A 26,144-nucleotide genomic window follows, 5' to 3' on the forward strand; every position below is an offset into this window, starting at 1 on the left:
GTTCCCCTTCCCCCAAGAATGTTTCTGGTCACATTTGGTTACAATCCATGCAGAACTCTATGACAAGTAGTGATTTATATGTTTTACCTCTATTACCCCTATTGGGCCCCGCCCCTCCTGCCCCGGGGTGTTCAGAGCCAAAATTTATACAAGTACCGTTCCCCTTCCCCCAAGGATGTTTATGGCCAAATTTGGTTACAATCCATGCAGAACTCTATGACTAGTAGCGATTTAAAGGAAATGTTGACGGACGGACGACGCGCCATGACATAAGCTCACCGGCCTTTCGAGCCAGGTGAGCTAACTAGAGCCCAAGGGACGTATACATATGAAATTTGAGACAGATCCCTTCAGTACTTCCTGAGAAATAGCTGTAACAAACATCAATTACCAAAATTCTGACCCCTTTTGGCCCTGCCCCTCTGGCCCTTGGGAGTCAGCTAGGGACCTATATGGATGCGATGTTAAAATACTATCTCTGGGTAATAATTCTAACCAAGTTTGACTTATTTCTTATGAAAATTGAGCAAATAATACTCATAAATGTAATATCCCTATATAAACTATATATTCAATTCGACCCCCTCCCCAGGAAAAAATCTGAGACCCCAGGGCTATATAATTCACAATTTTTGTGGAGGGCCTTGGGACCTTTCAATTTATGAAGAGTATTTGATTCTACAACATCTGAGGGTGAAGAAGATTTTTTTGCAAATTTTAGTCAATTTCACCCTTTTTTGACCATTCCCTAGCCCCGTGCGGCTGGGGGCCATATAATTCACAATTTTGATTGACCTTATGCCTTAGAAGGTTTGTGGAAAATTTCATTGAGCAGTTTTAGAGGGAATATCGAAAATGTAATTTTTTTTTTACGAACCCACGACAACGGACAAAAGGCAATTAGAATAGGTCACCGCAGACTTTGACCTACTAGGCTCACTTGTCCTTTGGGCAGACAGCAGACACTGAACACTTATTAACAGACACTGGTCCAAAAATAACATTTTATTACATGTTTTTTCATCAATACCTTTTACAAACTTAATTTTCAGTGCACACAACAAATAAAAATTTTACTTTCAACAAAGTTTCTAAAATCTTTAGGAATAAATAAGTCTAACTAAACTGGAACAGTACTTGTCAGATAGGTATTGTTACTGTATTACTATTTAGTGTAAAAAATACTGTATTCCAAAAATTCAAAGATTATTTCTTCTCAATTTTGTCACATTCAAAGTTTTCAAAAAATTATCCTCTGTTTACAGTGAAATGATACAGTTACATGCTGATGATTTACTAAAAGTTATCGTTATATTGGTTTTCCATAGACAGTTTTTATGCAAAATCTTCAAGTAACAAAATTACTAATTGAATGATTCAATATAATTTGATGTGTCCCAAGAGTCCAACTCATTTTCCACCTTTTTAAAAGGGAAATACACCCTGAAGATCTTCCTACTCTATGTTAAGAGCCAAGTAGCTACAAATCAAATGACATTAAGTTATATTCTAGAAATACATGAGGACAAACCAAGTAAGAGTTTTTACACTAGTCAGAAAAAATTGTCTTGTTGTAACAGTGACCTTGATATTTTAACCAGCAATTTTGGTATTAAAACAAAGATGTAAAAGTAGTTGAGTTTGATAAGTCTAAAGGAATTTATGATTATAGCAAGGATACCTCATTCAAACAATACAGGGTCATTTTTCAAATTTTTGAACACTTAGAAACTTCTATCAGTATTTTATTCATTTATACCTTCAACTGGTTATTTTGCTAATTATCAAAGATCATCATCTTGTTAATTTCAAAACAATGGTCCCAAAAGTGTAATTTTCAAGCTTTTGTATTTTGTAATCCAAAAATAACAAAGATGACTTGCTAATAAGGATACATTATGAAAAAATCTATTTCGATAATATGTTTAAACTTCATATTTATCAAATATTTTAACCTGGAAAATATATTACTCAATAAAATTTGAACACCTCCATTTTTCCAAAACAACTTTAAATGGATGATATATGTTAAAAGAAATAATCAGAAATACTTAAACAAGTAATTTATAACCAAAGATTCAATAACAGTTACATGTCTGTGCACTGAATAACATAAAACAGTAATTTCATAAGTAAAACATGTATCCTTTAAAAATGGCAACATATTTTACAAAATTACAATCAATAAATCTGTAAGGGCTATTCCATCATTGTACAGGAAGGAATCGGCGGTCAGGGATAAAACTTAAAACATTCCCTCAACATAAGATGGGTGACTGAGATCTTGTGTTAAAAGGAGAAAGCTTTAAAGTTTTTATAATAGAGAAAACTCTCCTGCTACATGACCTATGTTGGAATAGTCCGTACTAAACATCAAAGTGTCTACCTGGACATTCAACAAACAATATTGATTGCATAGAAAAAATCAAGAAAAAGGCTATAGCCACACACTGACTAGTTTATACAACATCTCAACTGACATCCTGATCTTATCAGAGTAAGTTCCCTTTCTTTCACTCCATCAATGAGACATCAATTTTGACAGAATGGAATGAAGGGAAGTAACTCAAATAGATTAGAATGCTTAAATGCATAGTGGAGTAAAATTCACTCAGAAAGAGTATGCAAGCTGATTTTGATTCAATTGTACTTTTTGAAATGTTTAGAAAATTATTTTGAAAACTGATAATAAATTTCAGGAATCTGGTTTGGTCACCTGATACAAATTTTATCACACCTTTCGTTCACACTTGCACGTGTACCTATTCAATGTCAGAGCAAATGTCGTAGCATACATAATTCCAAAGGCAATTCACATGCTGCCCTGGCTGCTTGATTGACAGCTAACAAACTGTCAATTACTTGAGTGTGAATGATTTTAATCTTATGTCAATGTGAATGATTTTAATCTTATGTCAATGTAAATATTCAGACAGAAGAATCAGTATAATTTTTGTATCTCGGTTGATCAGTTTCCCTACAAAAACATCAAACAACCTGCTTTCACCTTTTAAGCATTCAGCAAATGCAAATTTGAGATTTCTGAAAATAAATACAACATATTAAAGTATAAAACAAGATTATTTAGTGAGTATTTAAAGAATAATATGCAATATTTAATAGTCTTGTCAAGAGTGGATTTCACAAATTATGTCAATCACTTTTGATATGAACTTAACATCAAGAAAGAAACAAACAGAAGCAAGTCCACCCCCACTCCCAATTTAAAGTTGCATAGTAGTATATTGAAGATGCTCCACTGCCGACAGAGCTTAAACAATATTCATCAATTTAACAATAATTGGTGTTTAATCGTGTATATACCGGTATATGTCTAATTTACACAAAAAATCATATGAATGGATTCATTTTGCTTTTATTGCATGCGCAATCAATCCTTTATTTCATATATGACATAGTGCCACAGCATTTTTTAGGGATGAAATTAATTATTTTTAATATTTTTGTCTTGAAATAAAATTAGAAGCTCAAACTTTTCAATGGTGGTAATAGTGTTAAGTAAGTAACTTTTGTCATTGAAGACAAATACTAATCTGTTTACTCCTGTTTTTCATAATGAAAAAATGTCATTTGTCGGCGGAGGAGCATCTTTAAAGTATTAATGTATCAATAAAAAGGCAGCCCTGAAGATTTTAAAACATCTAACATCTGCTAGCTATTAAAAGACCAGAGAATTAGTGATAATACAAGGTGGAAACAGAATATTAGTAATGGTAGTCTATGAATGTTGGAATAACTTATTAGTGACTGTTGTAATAGGAATTGATCCAAATGAACAACTTTAACATTGAAATTAAATGTAATATCAGTACGTCTGATTATCCCCTCTTGTGCAGATATGTAAACAGATACACAGCCAGTGATACAAGACCAATAACATGCAAACCACTTCATCACACTCTCGCAACTCTTCTCCATCATCTAAATTTACAAAATAGGAAGTGTTATTAAAGCACCATCTTTATACAGCAATATGTAAGAACGTGAATATGATTTTGTTGTTGAGGAATGACAAGAAGGAAATGAATAATTTGACAGTGAGGTTTTTGAATAGCACCACAGATTACAGCCACTATCTTTACAGATCAGCAAAGGCCCATACATTGATACTATGCATTCAAACATTCTGTATGTAAACAAGATAACCTTCCGACCTAACACATGGTATCAAATTTAAACATAAATTGCACTAAAATATTTATAATCTTTCTTCAGATTTATGATTACTTCTTTCATACAAATAAACAAAAATCAATTATAATCCTTCCATACAATTTGAATGCATTATTGAATCCAAGCTATGATCAGGTAATTTGGCTCTTGGTGCAGAGCAATGTTTATCTACAACAAACAGTTCTACTGTTTTAATGTCACTTTTGGAAATCGAGATATGGTTGTTTCTTTCACGCTTCTTGCATTTTAATTTAAAGTGAACAAGAGGTAATGAATAAGCTGCATTTTGGTAAGAATGAGTTTGTGTTCACAGGAAGAAAAGTCTGTCCGACAGTTCCGGTGCAGGCTCCTTGTGAATGTTCTGTCCAACCAGGTAGGCGAGTTTGTGAGCGTACTGAAACATAAAACATTTCCGTAAATCGTTGGAACTATTTAATTAACAACCTGTAAATTAACTTTAAGAACAACGATTTAATAGAAATATGGATGTTTGGTCCCAAAAGCCAGCCTTTTTTGAGACAAAATTTATATAAATATTTCAGATTAATCAATCTAATCCCTATAAATCTCTTTGCTATACATCACAACTATTGACTCACCTGACAAGGTGCTGGTACCCGAACAGTTCCAGGCCAGTTATAGTACAAATGTGTCATTTTGTAGGAAAGTCTCTGCATATGATCTGGTTTGAGATTTGTGTTGTCATGAACCACTACATAATGCGTAGGAGACACTGTACCCTGTCGAACATGCTGGGACACAAGGAAGTAGTCGTACCTACAAATCAGCAACAAAACACATTAGCTATAAACTTTAACATCTAATTTTTCAGATTTTTTTAAATTCAAAAATTCTGTAAATTTAATTTTCAAGAAACAAATTAAATCAAGTGAATTCAGAAAAGATTAATGAAATATTTGAAATTTGAAGTAGTAGAGTGAAATTCTGTATTGTTTCACGGTAATCAACTATAAAATACAATAATGTATTCCCTAACGCCGTAATAATGCCGACTCCCAACAAGAGGCCCATAGGGCCTGTATCGCTCACCTGGTTTGTAATGCCTAGTAAGGTTCATTGTTTCTTTTCTGAAGGAATTTGAATATTTACCTCTAATTCCCCTATTGGGCCCCACTCTTTCTGCTCAAGAGGGTTAGAGCCAAAAATTATAGGAATTCTGTTAACCCCAAGGATGTTTCTGGGCCAAATTTGGTTAAAATCCAAGCAGAACTCTAAGACTAGTAGCGATTTATAGGATTTACCTAAATTTCCCTATTGGGCCCCGCCCCTCCTGCCCCCAGGGGGTCAGATCCAAAATTTATACAAGTTCTATTCCCCTTCCCCCAAGAATGTTTCTGGCCAAATTTGGTTTCAATCCATGCTGAACTCTAGGACAAGTAGCGATTTATAGGATTTACCTCTATTTCCCCTATTGGGCCCGCCCCTCCTGCCCCCGGGGGGGTCAGAGCCAAAATTTATATAAGTTCTGTTCCTATTCCCCTAAGAAAGTTTCTGGCCAAATTTGGTTACAATCCATGCAGAACTCTAGGACAAGTAGCGATTTATAGGATTTACCTAAATTTCCCCTATTGGGCCCCGCCCCTCCTGCCCCCGGGGGGTCAGAGCAAAAATTTAAACAAGTTCTGTTCCCCTTCCCCCTAGGATGGTCCTGGCCAAATTTGGTTACAATCCATGCAGAACTCTAGAACAAGTAGCAATTTATAGGATTTACCTAAATTTCCCCTATTGGGCCTCGCCCCTCCTGTCCCCAGGGGGGGTCAGAGCCAAAATTTATACAAGTTCTGTTCCCCTTCCCCCAAGGATGTTTCTGGCCAAATTTGGTTACAATCTATGCAGAACTCTAGGACAAGTAGCGATTTATAGGATTTACCTCTATTTCCCCTATTGGGCCCCGCCCCTACTGTCCCCGGGGGTCAGAGCCAAAATTTATACGAAGTTCTGTTCCCCTTCCCCCAAGGATGTTTCTGGCCAAATTTGGTTACAATCCATGCAGAACTCTAGGACAAGTAGCGATTTATAGGATTTACCTAAATTTCCCTTATTGGGCCCCGCCCCTCCTGTCCCTGGGGGGTCAGAGCCAAAATTTATACAAGTTCTGTTCCCCTTCCCCCAAGGATGTTTCTGGCCAAATTTGGTTACAATCCATGCAGAACACTAGGACAAGTAGTGATTTATAGGATTTACCTCTATTTCCCCTATTGGGCCTCGCCCCTCCTGTCCCCGGGGGTTCAGAGCCAAAATTTATACAAGTTCTATTCCCCTTCCCCCAAGGATGTTTCTGGCCAAATTTGGTTTCAATCCATGCTGAACTCTAGGACAAGTAGCGATTTATAGGATTTACCTTAATTTCCCCTATTGGGCCCCGCCCCTCCTGTCCTCGGGGGGTCAGAGCCAAAATTTATACAAGTTCTGATTCCCTTCCCCCAATGATGTTTCTGGCCAAATTTGGTTACAATCCATGCAGAACTCTAGGACAAGTAGCGATTTATAGGATTTATCTAAATTTCCCTTATTGGGCCCCGCCCCTCCTGTCCCCGAGGGGTCAGAGCCAAAATTTATACAAGTTCTGTTCCCCTTCCCCCAAGGATGTTTCTGGCCAAATTTGGTAACAATCCATGCAGAACACTAGGACAAGTAGCGATTTATAGGATTTACCTCAATTTCCCCTATTGGGCCCCGCCCCTCCTGTCCCCGTGGGGTCAGAGCCAAAATTTATACAAGTTCTATTCCACTTCCCCCAAGGATGTGTCTGGCCAAATTTGGTTTCAATCCATGCAGAACTCTAGGACAAGTAGCGATTTATAGGATTTACCTCAATTTCCCCTATTGGGCCCCGCCCCTCCTGTCCCCGGGGGGTCAGAGCAAAAATTTATACAAGTTCTGTTCCCCTCCCCCCAAGGATGTTTCTGGCCAAATTTGGTTAAAATCCATGCAGAACTCTATGACTAGTAGCGATTTAAAGGAAATGTTGACGGACAGACGGACGACGGACGGACGACGGACGACGGACGCCGCGCCATGACATAAGCTCACCGGCCCTTCGGGCCAGGTGAGCTAAAAATGAAACAAAACTGGACTGTGAATCAAATCCTGATGTGTAATGTACAAACCATTCTCTCCTTGTGATGGTGTGATCTACAACTGTTCCTGATGGTGGGTTTTCCATCTCACGGTGACCCTGAAGGAAATGTCACAAGTACAAATTATGGAACAATAATGATTGTTATCTTGTTATCACTATTTCTCAGAAAATACTGAATGGATCTTTTTTAAATTTCATCTGTAGGTTCTCCTAGGGCCCTAGTTATGCATATTGCATTTTGGGACCAATCTATCAACAAGATGGCCACCAGGCAGCCATCTTGGATTTTGATAGTTAAAGTTTGTTATCGTTATTTCTCAGAAAGTACTGATAGGATCATTCTAAAAAAATTTAAGTAGGTTCTCCTTTGGCCATAGTTGTGCATTTTGCATTTTGAGTAAGATGGCCGACAGGCTGCCATCTTGGATTTTGAAAGTTGAATTTTGAAAAGTAAAGAAAAGATCCATCTGACAATTATCAGACATAGATTGATCAATCCTTGGTGGGCGCCAAGATCCCTCTGTGATCTCTTTTGTCCATTGCAAATTCTATCAAATTTTTTTTAAAGCTCTTTTGTCCATTGCAAATTCTATCAATTTTTTTTAAAGCTAATATGGTATCTATGTGTAAAATTTTAATTTCATATTTTTCCATTTTCCAGTCTCACCTACCCATGGTTTTCTAGATAATCTACAGACACTTATAACTAGATAATTTAGGTGATAACTTAATTAAGGGCTCCGTCATTAAAAGGAGAGCGACTTAATTCAGCTACTTAAAATATATTTTAATAATTAATTTTACCCTTTTATTTGTGCAAAGGAATGATTAAGTTTATGCAAAATGCAAACATACTACAGGAGTTCTAGTTTAAATACTTTTTTCCATACCTTGAGGAATATCCTAGCATTGATTCGTTTCTGGACAATCACAACACCAAGACGAGGCTGATAATCCTCTCCAAACTGACTGAAACAGCCCTTTAACTGTTCCACCTCATGCCCAGATACATACTGGAGTTGTCCATCACCTACACCATCCCTGAACACAATGATCTTCTCTGGGAACACATGGTTGACCTCGTGGTATTTCCTGATAGCTGAGATGAGACAGAGTTTGAGGCCATCCACCAGTTCTTGGCCTGGCATCTGAAAGCAGACTCGGCTGTACCACGTCGTACATTGGGGATTGGTACTCGCCACAAAGCCTGCTATGGATCTCTTACCTTTGGCAGCATCATGATAAACATCAATTCCGATCACCATCAGTTTTTTCTGTGAAGAAAAATAAAACATATATATTAAGGTTAAAGTAAAAAGTAGTATATTTAGTAATACAGATCAAGTGATCCATAGAAATAGCACATTTTTCAAAAGACTAGAAAAATTAAACATTTAATGGTTCTATGGGAATAATTCACATGATACCGATAACGTTAGTGCCGGACTAGTATCTCTAGTGGCGATGGAACGTAACTCTTTGTAATTTCCCACTGAACTGATGCTAGCACAGGATATCATCTTCATCATTCCATCCCCAATAGAAACAAGAGGCCCAGAGGGCCTGTATCGCTCACCTGGTTTGTAATGCCAAGTAATGTTCTGAATACAGGTTCATTGTTTCTTTTCTTAAGGAATTTTAATATTAACCTCTAAATCCCCTATTGGGCCCCACCCCTCCTGCGCCCAGGGGGTCAGAGCCAAAATTTATACAAGTTCTGTTCCCCTTCTCCCAAGGGTGTTTATGGCCAAATTTGGTCACAATCCCAGCAAAACTCCAGGACAAGTAGCGATTTATAGGATTTACCTCTATTTCCCCTATTGGGCCCCACCCGTCCTGCCCCCGGGGGGCCAGAGCCAAAATTTATACAAGTTCTGTTCCCCTTCCAAAAAGGATGTTTGTGGCCAAATTTGGTTACATTCCATAAAGAACTCTATGACTAGTAGCGATTTAAAGGATTTACCTCAATTTCACCTATTGGGCCCCGCCCCTCCTGCCCCCGGGGGATCAGAGCCAAAATTTATACAAGTTCTGTTCCCCTTCCCCTACGGATGTTTGTGGCCAAATTTGGTTACATTCCATTCAGAACTCTATGATGACTAGTAGCGATTTAATGGATTTACCTCTATTTCCCCTATTGGGCCCCGCCCCTCCTGCCCCCAGGGGATCAGAGCCAAAATTGATACAAGTTCTGTTCCCCTTCCCCCAAGGATGTTTGTGGCCAAATTTGGTTACATACCATTCAGAACTCTATGACTAGTAGCGATTTAATGGATTTACCTCTATTTCCCCTATTGGGCCCCGCCCCTCCTGCCCCCAGGGGATCAGAGCCAAAATTTATACAAGTTCTGTTCCCCTTCCCCCAAGGATGTTTGTGGCCAAATTTGGTTACATACCATTCAGAACTCTATGACTAGTAGCGATTTAAAGGATTTACCTCTATTTCCCCTATTGGGCCCCACCCCTCCTGCCCCCGGGGGGTCAGAGTCAAAATTTATACAAGTTCTGTTCCCCCTCCCCCAAGGATGTTTGTGGCCAAATTTGGTTACAATCCATGCAGAACTCTATGACTAGTAGCGATTTAAAGGAAATGTTGACGGACAGACGGACGACGACGGACGCCGACGGACGACGGACGCCGCGCCATGACATAAGCTCACCGGCCCTGCGGGCCAGGTGAGCTAAAAATAGTCCTGCACACACGTTAAACCTGATAATGTTATTTTGGAAAGCCATTTCCTGGAATGAACTGGGTTTTTTTTTGAGAAATTTCACCAAAATATGAGATTATTTATATTGAGAATGGGTCCACTATAAGCTCAAAATCAACAAGAATAAGAACTCCTCATACCATTGGGATTTCCAATGCCCAGAGTTCTCCTCCCATCTTACAGTTGATCTGTAGGGCAATCTTCTGTGTAACACTCCGGAGTTTGTCCTCCCTCATGATAGTCTTGGCAATGATGACCTGTAAATGTACAATATTGATCTCTTTGTTATAGTACCATAACCATGACAAATGATGAAATATTCCCTTACCTTCAAACTTTCATGGTTTCATGAGAAATATATCTTATAATTATAAACATATGGGTCAGTCATTTTGGCTGTACTTTAAAGGCGTTTCCAAAATAATTCAAAAAGTTTTGCAAGAGAATTAAAAATCTATTTAGTTTGCATTTCATTGAAAGTATTTGGTTTCATTCGCCTATATTGCAGCAAGAATTAAGACTTTTCATTACTGAAAACAGGTACAATATCATTCTCTACAGAAATTAAATTTCAGTGTCTTGAAGAACAGCAATATCACCTGAGAGGGAACAGGACATTCTGCACAGCACAACTTCTTGATAGCAGAGTACCGGTCATCTCTACTAGTTGGACATATAATCACAACCATCTGAATCTGTAAAATAAATATCAATACACAGTGGTTAGCTTTAACATCCATTGAATATATAAAGCCATCACTATCATAGGAGTTCTCACCATACCATGCCTGTAATGACTAGTTGGTAAGCATCAAACATATGGAAACTTATTTAATATGGTCATGAAGAAATACTTTGTGTTTGACACTCAATGTCTTTTGGGCCATAGTAACACTTAAACTATCTAGGTGTTCAAGCTGAGTCATTATTTAGTACCATAGTGATAATTTTAATTGTATCTAACAAAATACTTTTAATCAAACAATCAAATTAATGTAGTTACACCGTAAACTATCCTTTTTTAGGTGGACTATTCTGATAAAATAACCACCCATGTTCAGGATATCAAATCACTATTCTGATAAAATAACCACCCATGTTCAGGATATCAAATCAATCACATATAATATAACAAGTTTTTCCAACTATAACTTGGATAAAAAAGAAAACTATCATTCTTTCTTGATACATTCATCAAACATGTCCGATTGAAAGTAACTTACTGAAGGGTTAATGTTTTCCCTAAGTGTTCTGATCACAGTCTCGGTTCGGTCGTCATGCAGCTCAAACCGCACGGGAGGTTGGCATTCAATACCCATTTGAGGGCAGCACTGGAGCATCTGTTTAATGTAGTTAGATGCCTTGGTACCATCACGTTTGGTGTAAAGCACAACCCAGTTCTTTAGAGGAACAGCAGTAATCACATGCTGTCTTGTGGCATCACGACCCCAGTCCGCATTCGGGCCAGCTGAACCTGTGTAATTTCCGTATATCACTTTCTCTATTGGAAGTTGTCGCCCGTCCATCTAAAGAAATAAGAAGTCTTTTTAGGATATTTGCTCAATGCTAACATCAAAATAGCATGTTGTGCGATAAGTCATTTTCAAAAAACAAAATGACTGAGATTAAAAAAAAATCTCAGGAAATTTTTGATGAGTTTTTTTTTTATTCAAACAGCCTAGATATTTGCCATTTTAGGCAAATACTTACAGACAGGGTGTCTTCCATCAACTCCAACCCCCAGTTGGTCAATTCCTTTTTGGCATCTGGATTTCCATTCACACTGGTGATAAATTTCTTCATTGTCAGGTTTCTTTGGTTTGGTGTGACCCTTGTGTGACAGGCAAGGTCCTTACAAAAAACAACATTTTAGGTCAATATCAGAGCAGTCTAAACAACTATGAAAGTCGGCTTTCAATTAAAACATATTTATCTCATGGGCTGGCAGATCTATTGACCTTTTGAAACAAAATAAAATCACAAAAGCAAAAATCATGAAACTTCACCAACTTAATGAATAATCAATTTTCATTATTTTTCATTTCACAGCAGCAATATTCAATACATTATGTATATTACAAATAGTGGATCAATTTTCCTTTGCTCTGGGAATCAATATGTATATTATCAATTCATATCGCATTAGTTTTGAAGGCAATTAAGCAAATACACATCATTCTATCAAGTTTATTCAAACATCTACCTTCATCACTTTGAAGTCACTTCTGAGTTCATCAGTCAGCCCTGTGCCATAACACAACTCCGGAATCAAACAGATAGCTTCACTCTTTGCTTCCTTGCCCTGACAGAAACAATGATGTGATGTTGTCAAAAACATCATTACTTTAATGCTTTCCTTATGTGAATTGTTTCATGCTATCTTGTCGGAAGATAACTTATACATTGGTATGCATTTATTAAAAATATTTGTTTATACGTAATCAATATTGCATTTCAAATGATAACACCTATGTCTTTAGTGCTAGATACATTGGTATGCATTTATTAAAAATATTTGTTTATATGAACAGTGTTTTTCCTGCCTATATATTTTGGGCCAAAATAAGGCCCAATCCCAATTGTATTTCTTGTTATTTTTTCCCAAATCTATGTCTAAATTTCCCAAATCAGTGATCATGATGATGAGTTGAAGCATATTTTGTGTGAGGAAATTAAAAAATTCCGGAAATCCCAAGACTGAATGTTGTATTTTAGTATCCATTCTTACACTTGATTCTTAGAGAAGCTTAATTGTCTATTTCTACCTTTCACAAAATTTCCATAACACAGTTTAAATCTTTTATTTCCTACTTTTATCGCACAAAATTTCCCAATTTTTACCAGGTGGCAATTTCCCAAAATACTCAGGAAAAACACTGACGAAATCAATATTGCATATCAAATGATAACACCTATGTCTTTAGTGCTAGATACATTGGTATGCATTCATTAAAAATATTTGTTTATACGTCATCAATGTTGCATATAAAATGATAACACCTGTCTTTAGTGCTAGATCATTATAGAACACATACTCCAGGTAATATTTTCTTTTTCGGTCTGTGAAGGAGAAGAGGCTGTTCATGATCGGAAATGGTCTTGTTGTATGCTTTCCTGGAAAGAAGAAATATATTTTGATAAAGACTGACTTTGTTCTATTCTATTAAGAGGTATTTAATGACGGTCAAATCTACTGAGTAACTAATTACTATCTTTCTCCTGTACACCATATGACAGATTCTTTGTAGTCTTTGTGGCAAAAAATAGGTAAGGAAGAACATAAATACTAAGTATTTCATAACAATGGTAATCTGCCTCTTATCAGACATGCTATTATTTTAATTGTAATAACAATTGTAATCTGCTTGTTAACAGACATGCTATTATCTTACTTGTAGTAACAATTGTAATCTGCTTGTTAACAGACATGCTATCATCTTACTTGTAGTAACAATTGTAATCTGCTTGTTAACAGACATGCTATCATCTTACTTGTAGTAACAATTGTAATCTGCTTGTTAACAGACATGCTATTATCTTACTTGTAGTAACAATTGTAATCTGCTTGTTAACAGACATGCTATCATCTTACTTGTAGTAACAATTGTAATCTGCTTGTTAACAGACATGCTATCATCTTACTTGTAGTAACAATTGTAATCTGCTTGTTAACAGACATGCAATCATCTTACTTGTAGTAACAATTGTAATCTGCTTGTTAACAGACATGCAATCATCTTACTTGTAGTAACAATTGTAATCTGCTTGTTGACAGACATGCTATCATCTTACTTGTAGTAACAATTGTAATCTGCTTGTTGACAGACATGCTATCATCTTACTTGTAGTAACAATTGTAATCTGCTTGTTAACAGACATGCTATCATCTTACTTGTAGTAACAATTGTAATCTGCTTGTTAACAGACATGCTATCATCTTACTTGTAGTAACAATTGTAATCTGCTTGTTAACAGACATGCTATCATCTTACTTGTAGTAACAATTGTAATCTGCTTGTTGACAGACATGCTATCATCTTACTTGTAGTAACAATTGTAATCTGCTTGTTAACAGACATGCTATCATCTTACTTGTAGTAACAATTGTAATCTGCTTGTTAACAGACATGCAATCATCTTACTTGTAGTAACAATTGTAATCTGCTTGTTAACAGACATGCTATCATCTTACTTGTAGTAACAATTGTAATCTGCTTGTTAACAGACATGCTATCATCTTACTTGTAGTAACAATTGTAATCTGCTTGTTAACAGACATGCTATCATCTTACTTGTAGTAACAATTGTAATCTGCTTGTTAACAGACATGCTATCATCTTACTTGTAGTAACAATTGTAATCTGCTTGTTAACAGACATGCTATCATCTTACTTGTAGTAACAATTGTAATCTGCTTGTTAACAGACATGCTATCATCTTACTTGTAGTAACAATTGTAATCTGCTTGTTAACAGACATGCTATCATCTTACTTGTAGTAACAATTGTAATCTGCTTGTTGACAGACATGCTATCATCTTACTTGTAGTATTGTATGAAACTCATTGATTCGCCAGTGCTGCTACAGTTGAAGGTGTGCTGAGGTGACTTGTCCCAAAGGATGTCATCAATACGGTATGTTTTATTGTTGTAACGGGTGAGGATAATAGTTCCTATTAAGGTACGGTTACATACATCATGGAAACTTTGTGGATTCCTTTGGAGAATACTGTGCCTGCAACAAAATATATGTCAAATTAGAGAAGTATTTATCTATATTTCCTTTATATTCAGGTTTAGAAGTAAAACTCATTTGTTATAAAATATGATAATACTTTATTAACTGGACTTTTTCAATGCCACACATGTAACAAGTTAAGTGGTTGGTACAATATCTGGTAAATGACAAATTCCTTCTGTGATTTTAAATTCAACAGTTTCACATTTTAGGGTACATCATATAACGTCTAGAGGACTCTGATTGAGCACTTCACAGATATGTGTAGGATACTTACAGCATCTGCAGGACTGTTTCTGTCCGCAACACTCTGTGACTTGCATCAGCAAGTAACATTAAGCCACCCTCATTTTCGCAAACAGAGGTGATATAGCCAGGCCATACTTCCAATCTGAAATCAATACATATCAAATCGCATTCACAGTTTCTGTTACACAAACACTATTTTTGTTTACTTTGGTATTTTTTCTGTACAATTATTTCTATTTCTTTAAATACTAAAAAATCTTGAGGAAAAGCTTTTAATATAATACATTCGACAATGCATCACAGACAAACAGATAAGGAATAAGACGATCTAAACATAAGTTATCCTCTTACTTGTGCTGTGGGACTGCTGAAGGTGTCTTCGGGTTGTAAAAGTATCTACCAACTTCCACCATTTCCAAAATTCTCATTATCCTGTTATCAACAAAATACCTTGGCATGAGTTTATAACCACACAAACCAAAGTTTTCCCTGAGACCTAACAGGAATATTTATAATCAACTAATTACTCTACGATAAGTGCTCTTATCAAGGGTTAACATTTAAGTCTTAATATATCAAAATTGACTCAAATTCACATCTTCCATCTACTTATGGTGCTCTCACCAGTAAGAAATTGTCAGGTTTGTGTTTCACATACTGCATGAATATGACAACTTTGATCTATTCCTGTGGAGCCCTAACTAAAAAGATATGATGTGTTTGCTTTTACCGGTACTCACTTTCTGAAGATAATGTTGTAGAGAGGTACACAGGCCTCTGGGGCCACCACTTTGGTCAACCTGATTGTGATGGTGATGTCTGCATTGTCTGTCAGACGTGTTGAATGGGCGACAGTCTCCTACAACACAAAACCATCAGATGACTGTCTGGCATAGTGTCTCCATTTCAATGCATATCAAATACTTTGTTCTAAAATAACCTATGTAAATATGCATTCTTCCACTTTAACCATTAAATCTAAGATATTGTAAAACTTTAAATTGAGTGAAAACACATTAGGTTACTTGCATTTCATAACTTGTTAAGAATAAATGCAAAAATAAACTCATTAATAACTTATAATTCAACATATTCATTAAAACAGAAAGCATACCTGATTTGGTAGTTTGATCGGCAGATAGAGAATGCTTCCATCAAATGCTTTTGTTGTTCCTATGACGTCCTTCAGTTCTGACATCATTTTGAATCTCATATTTTTGGAATCTACTTGAGGACTAAAATCTACATGATACTGGTACACTCCAGGGTTTAGACAGCGTAGACGGATATAATTTGCTGACAAAGACAACCTACAAACAAAATAATGGTGTTATTAAATTTTACATCCAGTTATTTTTATATAAAGCAGTAGTCCTTGTTTCTTGATGAATGTTAAGAAATGGTTGTTATCTGATTAACCAAATTTATATTAAATGTATCTTCAATAGAAATCTGAAATGATCGAGCACTGAGCATTGCACTATCTCTCTCCAAATCCTCTTCCATCAGCTGCTCAAAATCAAATCCTAACATTTTATGCACAGCAATTATCTGCTCCCACGACAGCGGTATTGTAATATACAAATCACATAAGAGACAAAAATGAAGTACATACGGTTTTCCCACAGAGCCAGGTTTGTGAACAACCTCCTCACGATCCAATGACATCCTGCCAAATCTGCTTGTGGGTGGTCCCCCATCACCAGATGCCATGCCCATACCTGCCACAGGGGCAGGAGCCTGGACGGGAGACACCTGTGGTGCCATTGGAGGGGGAGACTGTTGGACACTAGGTGGTGGTGATCGTTTCGGCGGGGACTGTTGTGCAGACTGCATCTGGCCAGGTTGTCGTGCTCCATTGGCGGCAGCAGCAGAAGCCAACATACCACCTCGTCCAGACCTGTATAAGGAAAGTTCATTTAAACCGATTCTATCATAAATTTATAAACATAACAATTAACAATAGAGGGAAGTATTTTTTATTCCTTTGTACTCAAAATTGTTCTATTTCTTTGTACATAATATCATTCTATTTCTTAGTACACAGAATTGTTTTTGAAACCAACAACTATAAACTTACGTGAGTCTAAATAATGCCTCTACACCTCTTGGTGGAACACTTGCTTCTGTTGTGGGCACTCCGGCTGTTGTGCCTGCTGCTGTAAGGAAATCAAAGATAATATATATAGACAAATTTAGTTTTAATACTACTTTCATCAACATGGGTCATTATTTTAAATACCGTGGTCATATATATATATTGAAATTTAGAAACATGCAGCAACCAAGAATTCAAATAAGAATATTCAACCTGTTTATATGCATCTACTGTTGTTTAATTACACATTTTTAATAGATGTTTTACTATGAATTATTAGTGTAGATTTTTTCCCCAATTTAAACACAGACTATAATTACACTTTTGTTAGAAAATGACAAGACACATTTTGCTTTGTATGGTCACCACTTTGTGTGTTCTATCATACCTGGGTGTGCCTTAGGGGGCAGGATTCCTCTCCCTGCAGCTGATGCCAGCAGTCCTAAAGCACCTCTGCCCCTTGCAACAGGCATGGCTGGAGGTGGCTGGCTAGATACAGGTGGAGCAGGTTCAAGCGGCTTGGTCTGTTGTAGCATACCAGGCTGAGACACCTGCTGTATAAGCAAATATGTTTCCTTACCAATTTATTCAGACTATAAATTTTTGTATTACAAACTTGCTATGTCTTAAAGGCCTACTGTATCAAAAAAACAAAGAATAACTTTTTTAATAAAATATTTATTCTTTACATAGATATCTATTCACAGAAATACAAAATAATTTGTTTTTTGTATACCCTGTACTGTCACACATATTTGAACTTTATAAGATATGCTCTTATTTAGCTACCATACATATTCAACTTTTAGAATCACTTTTACAATCTGTGTTCCAAACATTTGATAATTGCTTCAAATATCAAATTGAGAGATCAATAAAATATTCAGATCAAATATGGAAAAAGAACTTCTGATGACTTTTTGGTCAAAAAAATCTTGAAATACTTAGACACTTCAAAAATGCTAAATACAAATTAGGTTGCTTGCTAAATCTTGCAAGTAAATCAGCCAACCAGCAAATGTTTCATACGAAAGTAGTCAGATGTGAAAATAAAGTCCCCTTTTTAAATGGTTTTTAACAAGTTTCTATCTATGACTTGAGTTATATTTGACATAAGTTAAACTTCAGATTAAATAATGATTGGTGAAAAGAGATCCAAGAAGGATCTTGGCGCCCACCAAAGAAAAGGGCTGAAACAATTAATAATTTTTGTATTCGATTATTCGGTCACATGTAATCGATTACTAATTGATTAATCACTTGAACTGAGGGCAACTAGATAAAGTCTATATTGTCTCACTACTGACTACTGAAAACGTCCGCCATGTTTTGGTATCGATATGACAGAGCACATGCCTTACTTAATATAAGCCTACCAATAAATAAGAATAGATTTATTGACATAACAAACATATTTTATTCCAAATAAGCCCCGAATTTTCGTTCCTGTATCATCTTCTGTAACATCGTTTAAATCCAGTCTGCTAACCCACTGTTTTGACATGACCTTCACACGTATGACTAATCAACCAAATCTGGATCGCCACGGAGCGACATGACCAAATTTTCGTCAATGAACTTTTTTTTTATTTCCGTGATAACAAAATAAAACAAATCAACAGCTCTTATCTTCTATTGGAATATGAACAAAAACATTCTCTTTTTTTATGAAAAACACATGCAATAGTAAAATTAAAATGTTCATGATTTTTGCTCCTTCTGCTCCCGAGCGTCCAGACGGCGATTAGGCCTCCCTGACGTAACAACATGGAGCCAATCGCTAGTGAAAATTGGCGAACAGCGTTTTGCAAGCTTTCTCATGACATTCACTTTCTCATTGATTAATGACTTTAAACTCCACAGACGTAATTTAACAAGTATTTCTCGCATCAAATATGCTTTGTTGAGTTCAAAACGTGTACATAAAGAGATGAAACTACAGTCGGAATGGCTCCCTCAGAAATCCATGATCTGTCAAAGTGTTTATTCAGTTTACAATGCACTTGCTATACATGCAACGATTAACCATTAATAAAATCTTTAATCGATTATCAGCGATTAGTTTCATATATCTAATCGCCTCCGATTATTCGACTAATCGTTTCAGCCCTACCAAAGAATGATCTATGTCTGACAATGGAAAGAGGGATCTTTTCCCTGCTTTTCAAACTTTTTTAAACATACTACATATGAAATTTAAGACAGATCGCTTCATTACTTTCTGAGAAACAGCGGTGAAATCCAAGATGGTGGCCGGTTGTCCATCTTGTTGACCGATCAGTCCCAAAGGTAAATGCACAACTAGGGTCCTAGGGGAACTTACATATGAATAGGGCTGTAACGAGTATCCGAGTACTCGAGTATTCACGAATTATTGAGAAAGATCGGATACGAGTATTCGTTACTCCTTATATTTGTGGATCGCGATCTTTCAAAAGCAAAAAATAATACCTTCTTTAATGCTGTCATAGCTCAAAAATGTGAAGGAATGTACACTAAAATCTGAATATCATCGATGTTTTCACTTTGAAGTAGACCGGAAGTACACAAGAGCTGCGTGAAGTAAAGCTAGCAACATGTTATTTTCGTATCCACGCTTCGATGCAGTGTTGTGAATTCTTCATAAAATAATAATGATAAAACATAATTATTGAATTCTAGAGATGTAAAAGATGATAATTGATTTCGTTTTCATTACGGGTCGGAAATATGTAAAAATACGAATATATTACATTAGGCTACTGAGTATGTAGATGTGAACCCTATGTCAAAAACGAAAGGTAGGCTAATTATGAGTCCAAATCATAAATCACTTGATTAAAAATAAAAAAAACTATAGGCCTAGAACCAAATTAAATTGTAACTGCTCTTACAGATTTAAACATTTTTTTCTTAATCTCAATGTTTATTCTGTATTTGACCAAAATAAAAGTAACAGTGAAAATATTTTCAAATGGTTATTTATGCCTTACCATGATGATTTCATGCCGTAATTGATGTGCAGTAGTATTTTTGAGAAGACGTCATTTCAAAATTCAAATGATTTGATTTTTTTTACAGTTGCAGTGACTGAATCCTGCTGCACTTCACCTGTAACTCTATTGCTTAATGATAAGGAATGTAAAACTGCTAAAAATGGTTTTATTATCAATCAAACATTTATCAATATATAAGAGCATTATTGATTTATCAATAAAAAACAGTTTCGACTTAAATTGAATCTTTTGCTTGTATCTAACTGGTGATTCGTGGTCCGATCTGTGAATCGTCAACCTCGAATCGTGGATCGGATCGGATCGCCACATGTTAGACAATCCACAGCCCTACATATGAAATTTTAGAAAGATCCCTTCAGTGCTTTCTGAGAAATAACAGTAACAAAGTTTAACTTTAACTATCAGAATCCAAGATGGCCACCAAAATACAATATGCACAACTAGGGTCCTAGGGGAACCGAAATATGACATTTGAGAAAGATCCCTTCGGTACTTTCTGAGAAATAACAGTAACATACTTTAACTATAATAATCAAAGATGTGCCACCGGTCTGCCATCTTGTTGACATCGGTCCCAAAATGCAATATTCACAACTAGGGTCCTAGGGGAATCTACACATGAAATTTGAGAAAGATCCCTTCAGTACTTTCATTTCATCAAATTTTATTGACATATTGGTGTTGTATTGTCAATAGGATTGAACAACAGGCTTAGCCTATACACATTGATCCCTTCAGTACTTTCTGAGAAATAGCGGTAAAAAACTTACAATATGCACAACTAGGGTCCTACGAGAATTGTTAAAGGACGGACGGACGACGGACCACGGACAAAATGCGATTTGAATTTGATTTAAACATATCTTATTTGCATATAAACAAATGGGATCAGACACAAGTTGAATAACTTATAATCCATCTTCTCCTGTAATACATGAATGATGAAATATATAATGCGATTTGAATAGCCCACCATCTGATGATGGCGGGCTAAAAATTAATAAAAGTAGCAAGACATAGCAATTGACTTCCTTGTGTGAGAACTACAACTTTTATATTGCAGGAGAATGTTGTTTGTGTTTGACATACAGCAAGGGTCAGGGTTATAAACCTTCTTTATCCAGCTACTAGCTAGATTATATATATAATATATATATACTAAGAAAATAGTATGTGTCCATATAGAGTTGAATATATAAAAAAATAAAACTCAACAACATTCCTCTAGTGTTTCATATATACATTTATCACAAAATACTGATACAAAATAAATCTTTCCCTACTTACTGACCCACTTACAAACTGATGGGTCAGTCTATCACATACAGAGAATATGGAATTTGAATCTATCTTTTAAGTAAAAATGGCTCAGTATAACACTAGTCCTTTTGGTTATCTCAATTAGAGGTTTGATAATACAAACCTTTGTAGGAGCTTGCTTCTCCTCCGTTCCTCCAGGTTTACGTGCAGGTGCATTAAGAGCTTGAAGGAGGGCAGCCCCACGACCCCCTCGTCCATATCCTCCAGTTGCCATGCTTTTGTTAACACAACTGCTACATTAATGCAAATTCTGAAGAAAAAATATCATAAAACCGAGAATAAATCTATCAAATAAATATCTAACTGCATTATCAATCACTTTTTAAGTTAACTGATCAATACCTTTCATGTGTTGGAAAACAACCAAGTGTGTATTATACAAAAAATAGCCTAATATGGCCCAATTGGAATGGGCTTTTGTTACTAAAAATAGCCTAAATCACTGAAATCTCAACTTTTGCTGCACTTTAAAAAAAAAAAAAAAAAGTTTTATATATATGCCAAGATAAAGTTATTTTACTAAAAACAACAGAAGTGTTTGATACTTAGGCACTTGATGCAACATTTCTCAAAGTATAATGTATTGCATCTGTTTTCAAAAAGTAAGTCTAAATTTTGCATTTGTATTATGTTTCATAGTTAAATAATGGGATTTGTGAAAATACTTTAGGAAAATTAACCTTACGGTACAGGCTGGTAAGTCTGTGCACTTAAGACTTTCGATACTGTTTCTGTTATTTTATTTTCGCGCAAATATAATAAAATGCACATCAATAAAAAAAAAGGCTGAAGTTTTATCTTTTGAAACAATGGAACAGAAAGGAAATATCCTTAAAAATATTGGAGTTACAAGGTGTAAAATGTGACTACCCCCGGCCAGATCTCTGCAGATGTTGACATGTCCGGTAAGTCTGCACATGTGTAGAATATAGTCATTTCCGGAGAGATTTCACTTGGTATAGAGGCCAATACATGTTTGATTGGTTTATTGGTGTAGTGTGCGATTTTAAAATATTTTGTTTTGAATAAAATTATCATAATTGTTGAACTAGGGATGAAAATCAAATATCAAATGTTATGACACGTTCCATGGTTTGATCGGATTATAACAATAAAGCATTTAAACATGAACTTTGATGAATGACAATAATTTGCCGTAATACGAAATTTACTGAATGTCTAATATTTCTTGACAGCAGAAAATGGTGTTGTTTACACATGCGCAGAGTTACCAGATGCGCAGAATTACCGGACACAACTGTACAGCAATTTTATCTATTTTTAGTAACGAATTAATTCTCCATTTGTGGTAGGCTGTAACACTAGTTTGCATAGAGTGAGGGTACGTAATTTCGCACAGTACGTAATTTCGCACACCTGACGATTTTTCGCGATCTTCCTTTAAATGCCAGAAAGATTTGCTCTGTTGTTTATGTTGTGACTAAAGGAAGCCTCTCACTGTGATTTTGTCATATTTAGTTAAACTTTTCAGGATAAGTTTGTTTTAAAAAAACGAAATCGGAACAATACGGCCCATCTCAGTAAAGAAATTTATAGAAAATCAACCACTTGACATAAAAAATTATGGGTGATAAATAACTGATTCACATACAAATATGTAGAGAAACTATCCTTTTTTTAGAATATATCGAAACCCGTATGAAAATCCATCAAATATAAGCGGAAAACAGATATTTTCTGCGGACACCCTATGACTTTCTTGACCTCGTTTACATTGTTTACTATGGGGAGCGGTCATTTTTCGTAACGAAAATGGCGGCGAAATGTCACTTTTTGATTTAGAAATATAATTGTGTTTTGATGTCATTTCAAGATTGGAACTGTACTTAATCTTTGTTTATGATGTTGTTGGTCCATGAAATGTTTGAAAATAATTATTTTCTCCAAAAACAAGAAAGTTTGAGGGGTGTGCGAAATTACGTCCCCCAAACCCGTTCAACTACAGGTTAACCTCAAGTTAATAACAGCTCCCGTGCGCAGTGATACGTCTGCGCATATCCGGCTACATACTCGTGTGTTGTGAAGCACTTGTACATCTGCCGATGTAAGTCCAGCCTTTTTGGTTCGGAATGAAAGTATTTCAAATTCATTAAAATCAATGCCAAAAGTGTGCGAAATTACATACCCCCACTCTATGATAGATACGCTAAGTTAGTGGTTTTCCCGAACCTGACAATGTATGCTCATTCCATTCATATTTTTTTTTGTATTAGACTTACTTCATTGCATTGTTTTTAGCTACTTTGATACAATTTCGGAAAAATTAAAAACTGAAAAGGCCCAGAGGGCCTGTATCGCTCACCTGGTTTGTAATGCCAAGTAATGTTCTGAATACAGGTTCATTGTTTCTTTTCTGAAGGAATTTGAATATTTACCTCTAATTCCCCTATTGGGCCCCGCCCCTCCTGCCCCTGGGGGGTCAGAGCCAAAATTTACACAAGTTCTGTTCCCCTTTTCCCAAGGATGTTTGTGGCCAAATTTGGTTACAATCCATGCAGAACTCTATGACTAATAGCGATTTATAGGATTTACCTCTATTTCCCCTATTGGGCCCCGCCTCTCCTGCCCCCGGGGGGTCAGAGCCAAAATTTATACAAGTTCTGTTCCCCTTCCCCCAAGGATGTTTGTGGCCAAATTTGGTTACATTCCATGAAGAACTCTAGGACAAGTAGTGATTTAAAGGATTTACCTCTATTTCCCCTATTGGGCCCCACCCCTCCTGCCCCTGGGGGGTCAGAGCCAAAATTTATACAAACTCTGTTCTTATTCCCCCAAGGATGTTTGTGGCCAAATTTGGTTACATTCCATGCAGACTAGTAGTGATTTAAAGGATTTACCTCTATTTCCCCTATTGGGCCCCGCCCCTCCTGCCCCCGGGGGGTCAGAGCCAAAATTTATACAAGTTCTGTTCCCCTTCCCCCAAGGATGTTTGTGGCCAAATTTGGTTACAATCCATGCAGAACTCTATGACTAGTAGCGATTTAAAGGAAATGTTGACGGACAGACGGACGCCGACGGACGACGGACGCCGCGCCATGACATAAGCTCACCGGCCCTTCGGGCCAGGTGAGCTAAAAATTAAAAACTGAAAATTGAATTGGTTGTTCAAATTTACATTTGTTAGTAGTAAACAATTATTTTCATTTTGTCCCTACCTTTTCCTTTCAGTTTATTTCTAACTTGAATTTCTAAGATCAGTTATGATCAATAATCTGAATAACTGGGTTTTTATGGGACAATCCCATTCTGAGTCGAATGAAAAATTTGAATACCATGTCCCATGTTGATAGACCCGTTTATTATCATTGCAAACCACATGGTCACTTGTTTGTGTGCCAAATGTCATTTTTGACACGAGCTGTGAGGAGACGCCATGCATTAAAAAATGATAGATACAGCACAAATATAATTAAATTATAGTAAAAATAAAACACCCTACACAATTAACACGATTATATGCCTTAAGTTATCAAATCTAGCCATGTGGTTTGTTCGGAATGGAGCTTGTTTGCAGAAGTCGGGGAGAAGCTGGGGCGAGTGACATGCTGACAATTATGTTCAGTTGAATAATGACTATATACCTCTACTTTCAGTTTTCATGACAATGAAATAAAAATCAGCATTGGTCCTTAATCAAATTCTTCATCTGAAATTAAGTAACACTTTTAAAATCTCACCATATAACAAACTTTTTACATCTACAGCATCTCAAATCTTCTACTCGCGCTAAACCTCGGTTTCAATGATTGCCCGGATGTTGTTTACTATTTCTCCCAGAGTGCATTGCTGTAATACAAGAAAAGACAACTATGTATAAGTTGCAAAATCTGGTCACATTCAGATTTCGTAATGTTAAGTTCTGTGTGCATTACTATTTATATGCATTTTTAGTCTTGTCTGTTTTGTTTTTTTTTCTAATATTTCTCTGGGTATGTGTCAATGTACACATTTTGAACTTTATTTTTTAATTCTGTACCTTTTCTAATGGTATTTATTAAATACATATAGGCCTAATTGCTTTTACTGCAAATTGATTTTTCCAAGGATTTATAAGCATATACGTCCTTGATTTTTCAGAACAAAAAAATAGATAAATATTTGACATAATGAAAGTTAAGGTTTTTGTTTTGCTCCGGATATTTGGCATGCTATCGATTTTGTCCACACTTAAGATAATTTCAAAAACATGCAATACGTATAACCTTTAAAATGAAAAATCCGGGAAAATAACCTTTCCAAAGGGTGAAAAGTAATCATGCAGCGAGATTTTTCTTTTAAGTCAATTTAAAATTGGCCATATAGGTACACTAACGAAACAATAGTTATAGAATTCTGTAAACTAAAATTAATATATACTACAAAATTAAATACGTGCATTTTTATTCTTGCATTTTTCCTTACAGTAAAACTTAACAACTTGATATGCTATTGGTGAAACAATATTTTCTTTTTAATGTCAGAAATCAAATAATAAATTGGAAAGAAAAGTATTTTCATGAGCAACTCAAACTAAGATATTTTCCTCTTATGTAAAATCAAGGATTCATATACGTCCTTGGTAAAACTGTTTGAAAATTAATAAAAAAAAAATTAAAAGTGAAACATTTGATTTTGATAAAATACATGTACATGTTTGTGCGGGTAGTTTAATGAAAATGAACATCGAGATTTCGGGCCCTTTAAATGGGCCTTTTTAAAGAACAAGAGGCCCAAAG

General features: G+C 35.9%; 1 protein-coding gene across 2 annotated transcripts; it reads right to left on the bottom strand.

The window, feature by feature from the left end:
• Positions 1-992: 992 nt before the first annotated feature.
• Positions 993-25,221, bottom strand: LOC138323080 (piwi-like protein 1). 2 transcript variants are annotated; one of them, XM_069267422.1, is made up of 20 exons: positions 25,107-25,221; positions 21,512-21,658; positions 17,481-17,646; positions 17,075-17,150; positions 16,610-16,894; positions 16,109-16,304; positions 15,735-15,853; positions 15,346-15,426; positions 15,023-15,136; positions 14,551-14,742; positions 13,044-13,122; positions 12,212-12,310; positions 11,719-11,859; positions 11,232-11,534; positions 10,608-10,703; positions 10,149-10,265; positions 8,188-8,571; positions 7,326-7,393; positions 4,794-4,971; positions 993-4,588 (listed from the first exon to the last, which is right to left on the bottom strand). In XM_069267422.1, exons 2-20 carry the CDS (start codon positions 21,620-21,622, stop codon positions 4,502-4,504), a joined length of 2,892 nt encoding a protein of 963 aa, XP_069123523.1. In that variant the 5' UTR covers positions 21,623-21,658; positions 25,107-25,221; the 3' UTR covers positions 993-4,501. The 2 variants fall into 2 exon arrangements, with proteins under 2 accessions (XP_069123523.1, XP_069123522.1); XM_069267421.1 differs by having other exon boundaries at positions 17,075-17,153.
• Positions 25,222-26,144: the final 923 nt, after the last annotated feature.

Source organism: Argopecten irradians, chromosome 5 (assembly GCF_041381155.1).
Source record: "Argopecten irradians isolate NY chromosome 5, Ai_NY, whole genome shotgun sequence".
Taxonomy (NCBI): domain Eukaryota; kingdom Metazoa; phylum Mollusca; class Bivalvia; order Pectinida; family Pectinidae; genus Argopecten; species Argopecten irradians.

Excerpts from the sequence above, each read along its gene's own strand:
- LOC138323080 (XM_069267421.1), bottom strand. The coding sequence starts at position 21,622 with ATGGCAACTGGAGGATATGGACGAGGGGGTCGTGGGGCTGCCCTCCTT. Across the intron at positions 16,895-17,074 it reads GAGGCATTATTTAGACTCAC|GTCTGGACGAGGTGGTATGT; the intron begins GTAAGTTTATAG and ends TTCCTTATACAG. Across the intron at positions 11,860-12,211 it reads GTGACTTCAAAGTGATGAAG|GACCTTGCCTGTCACACAAG; the intron begins GTAGATGTTTGA and ends GTTTTTTGTAAG.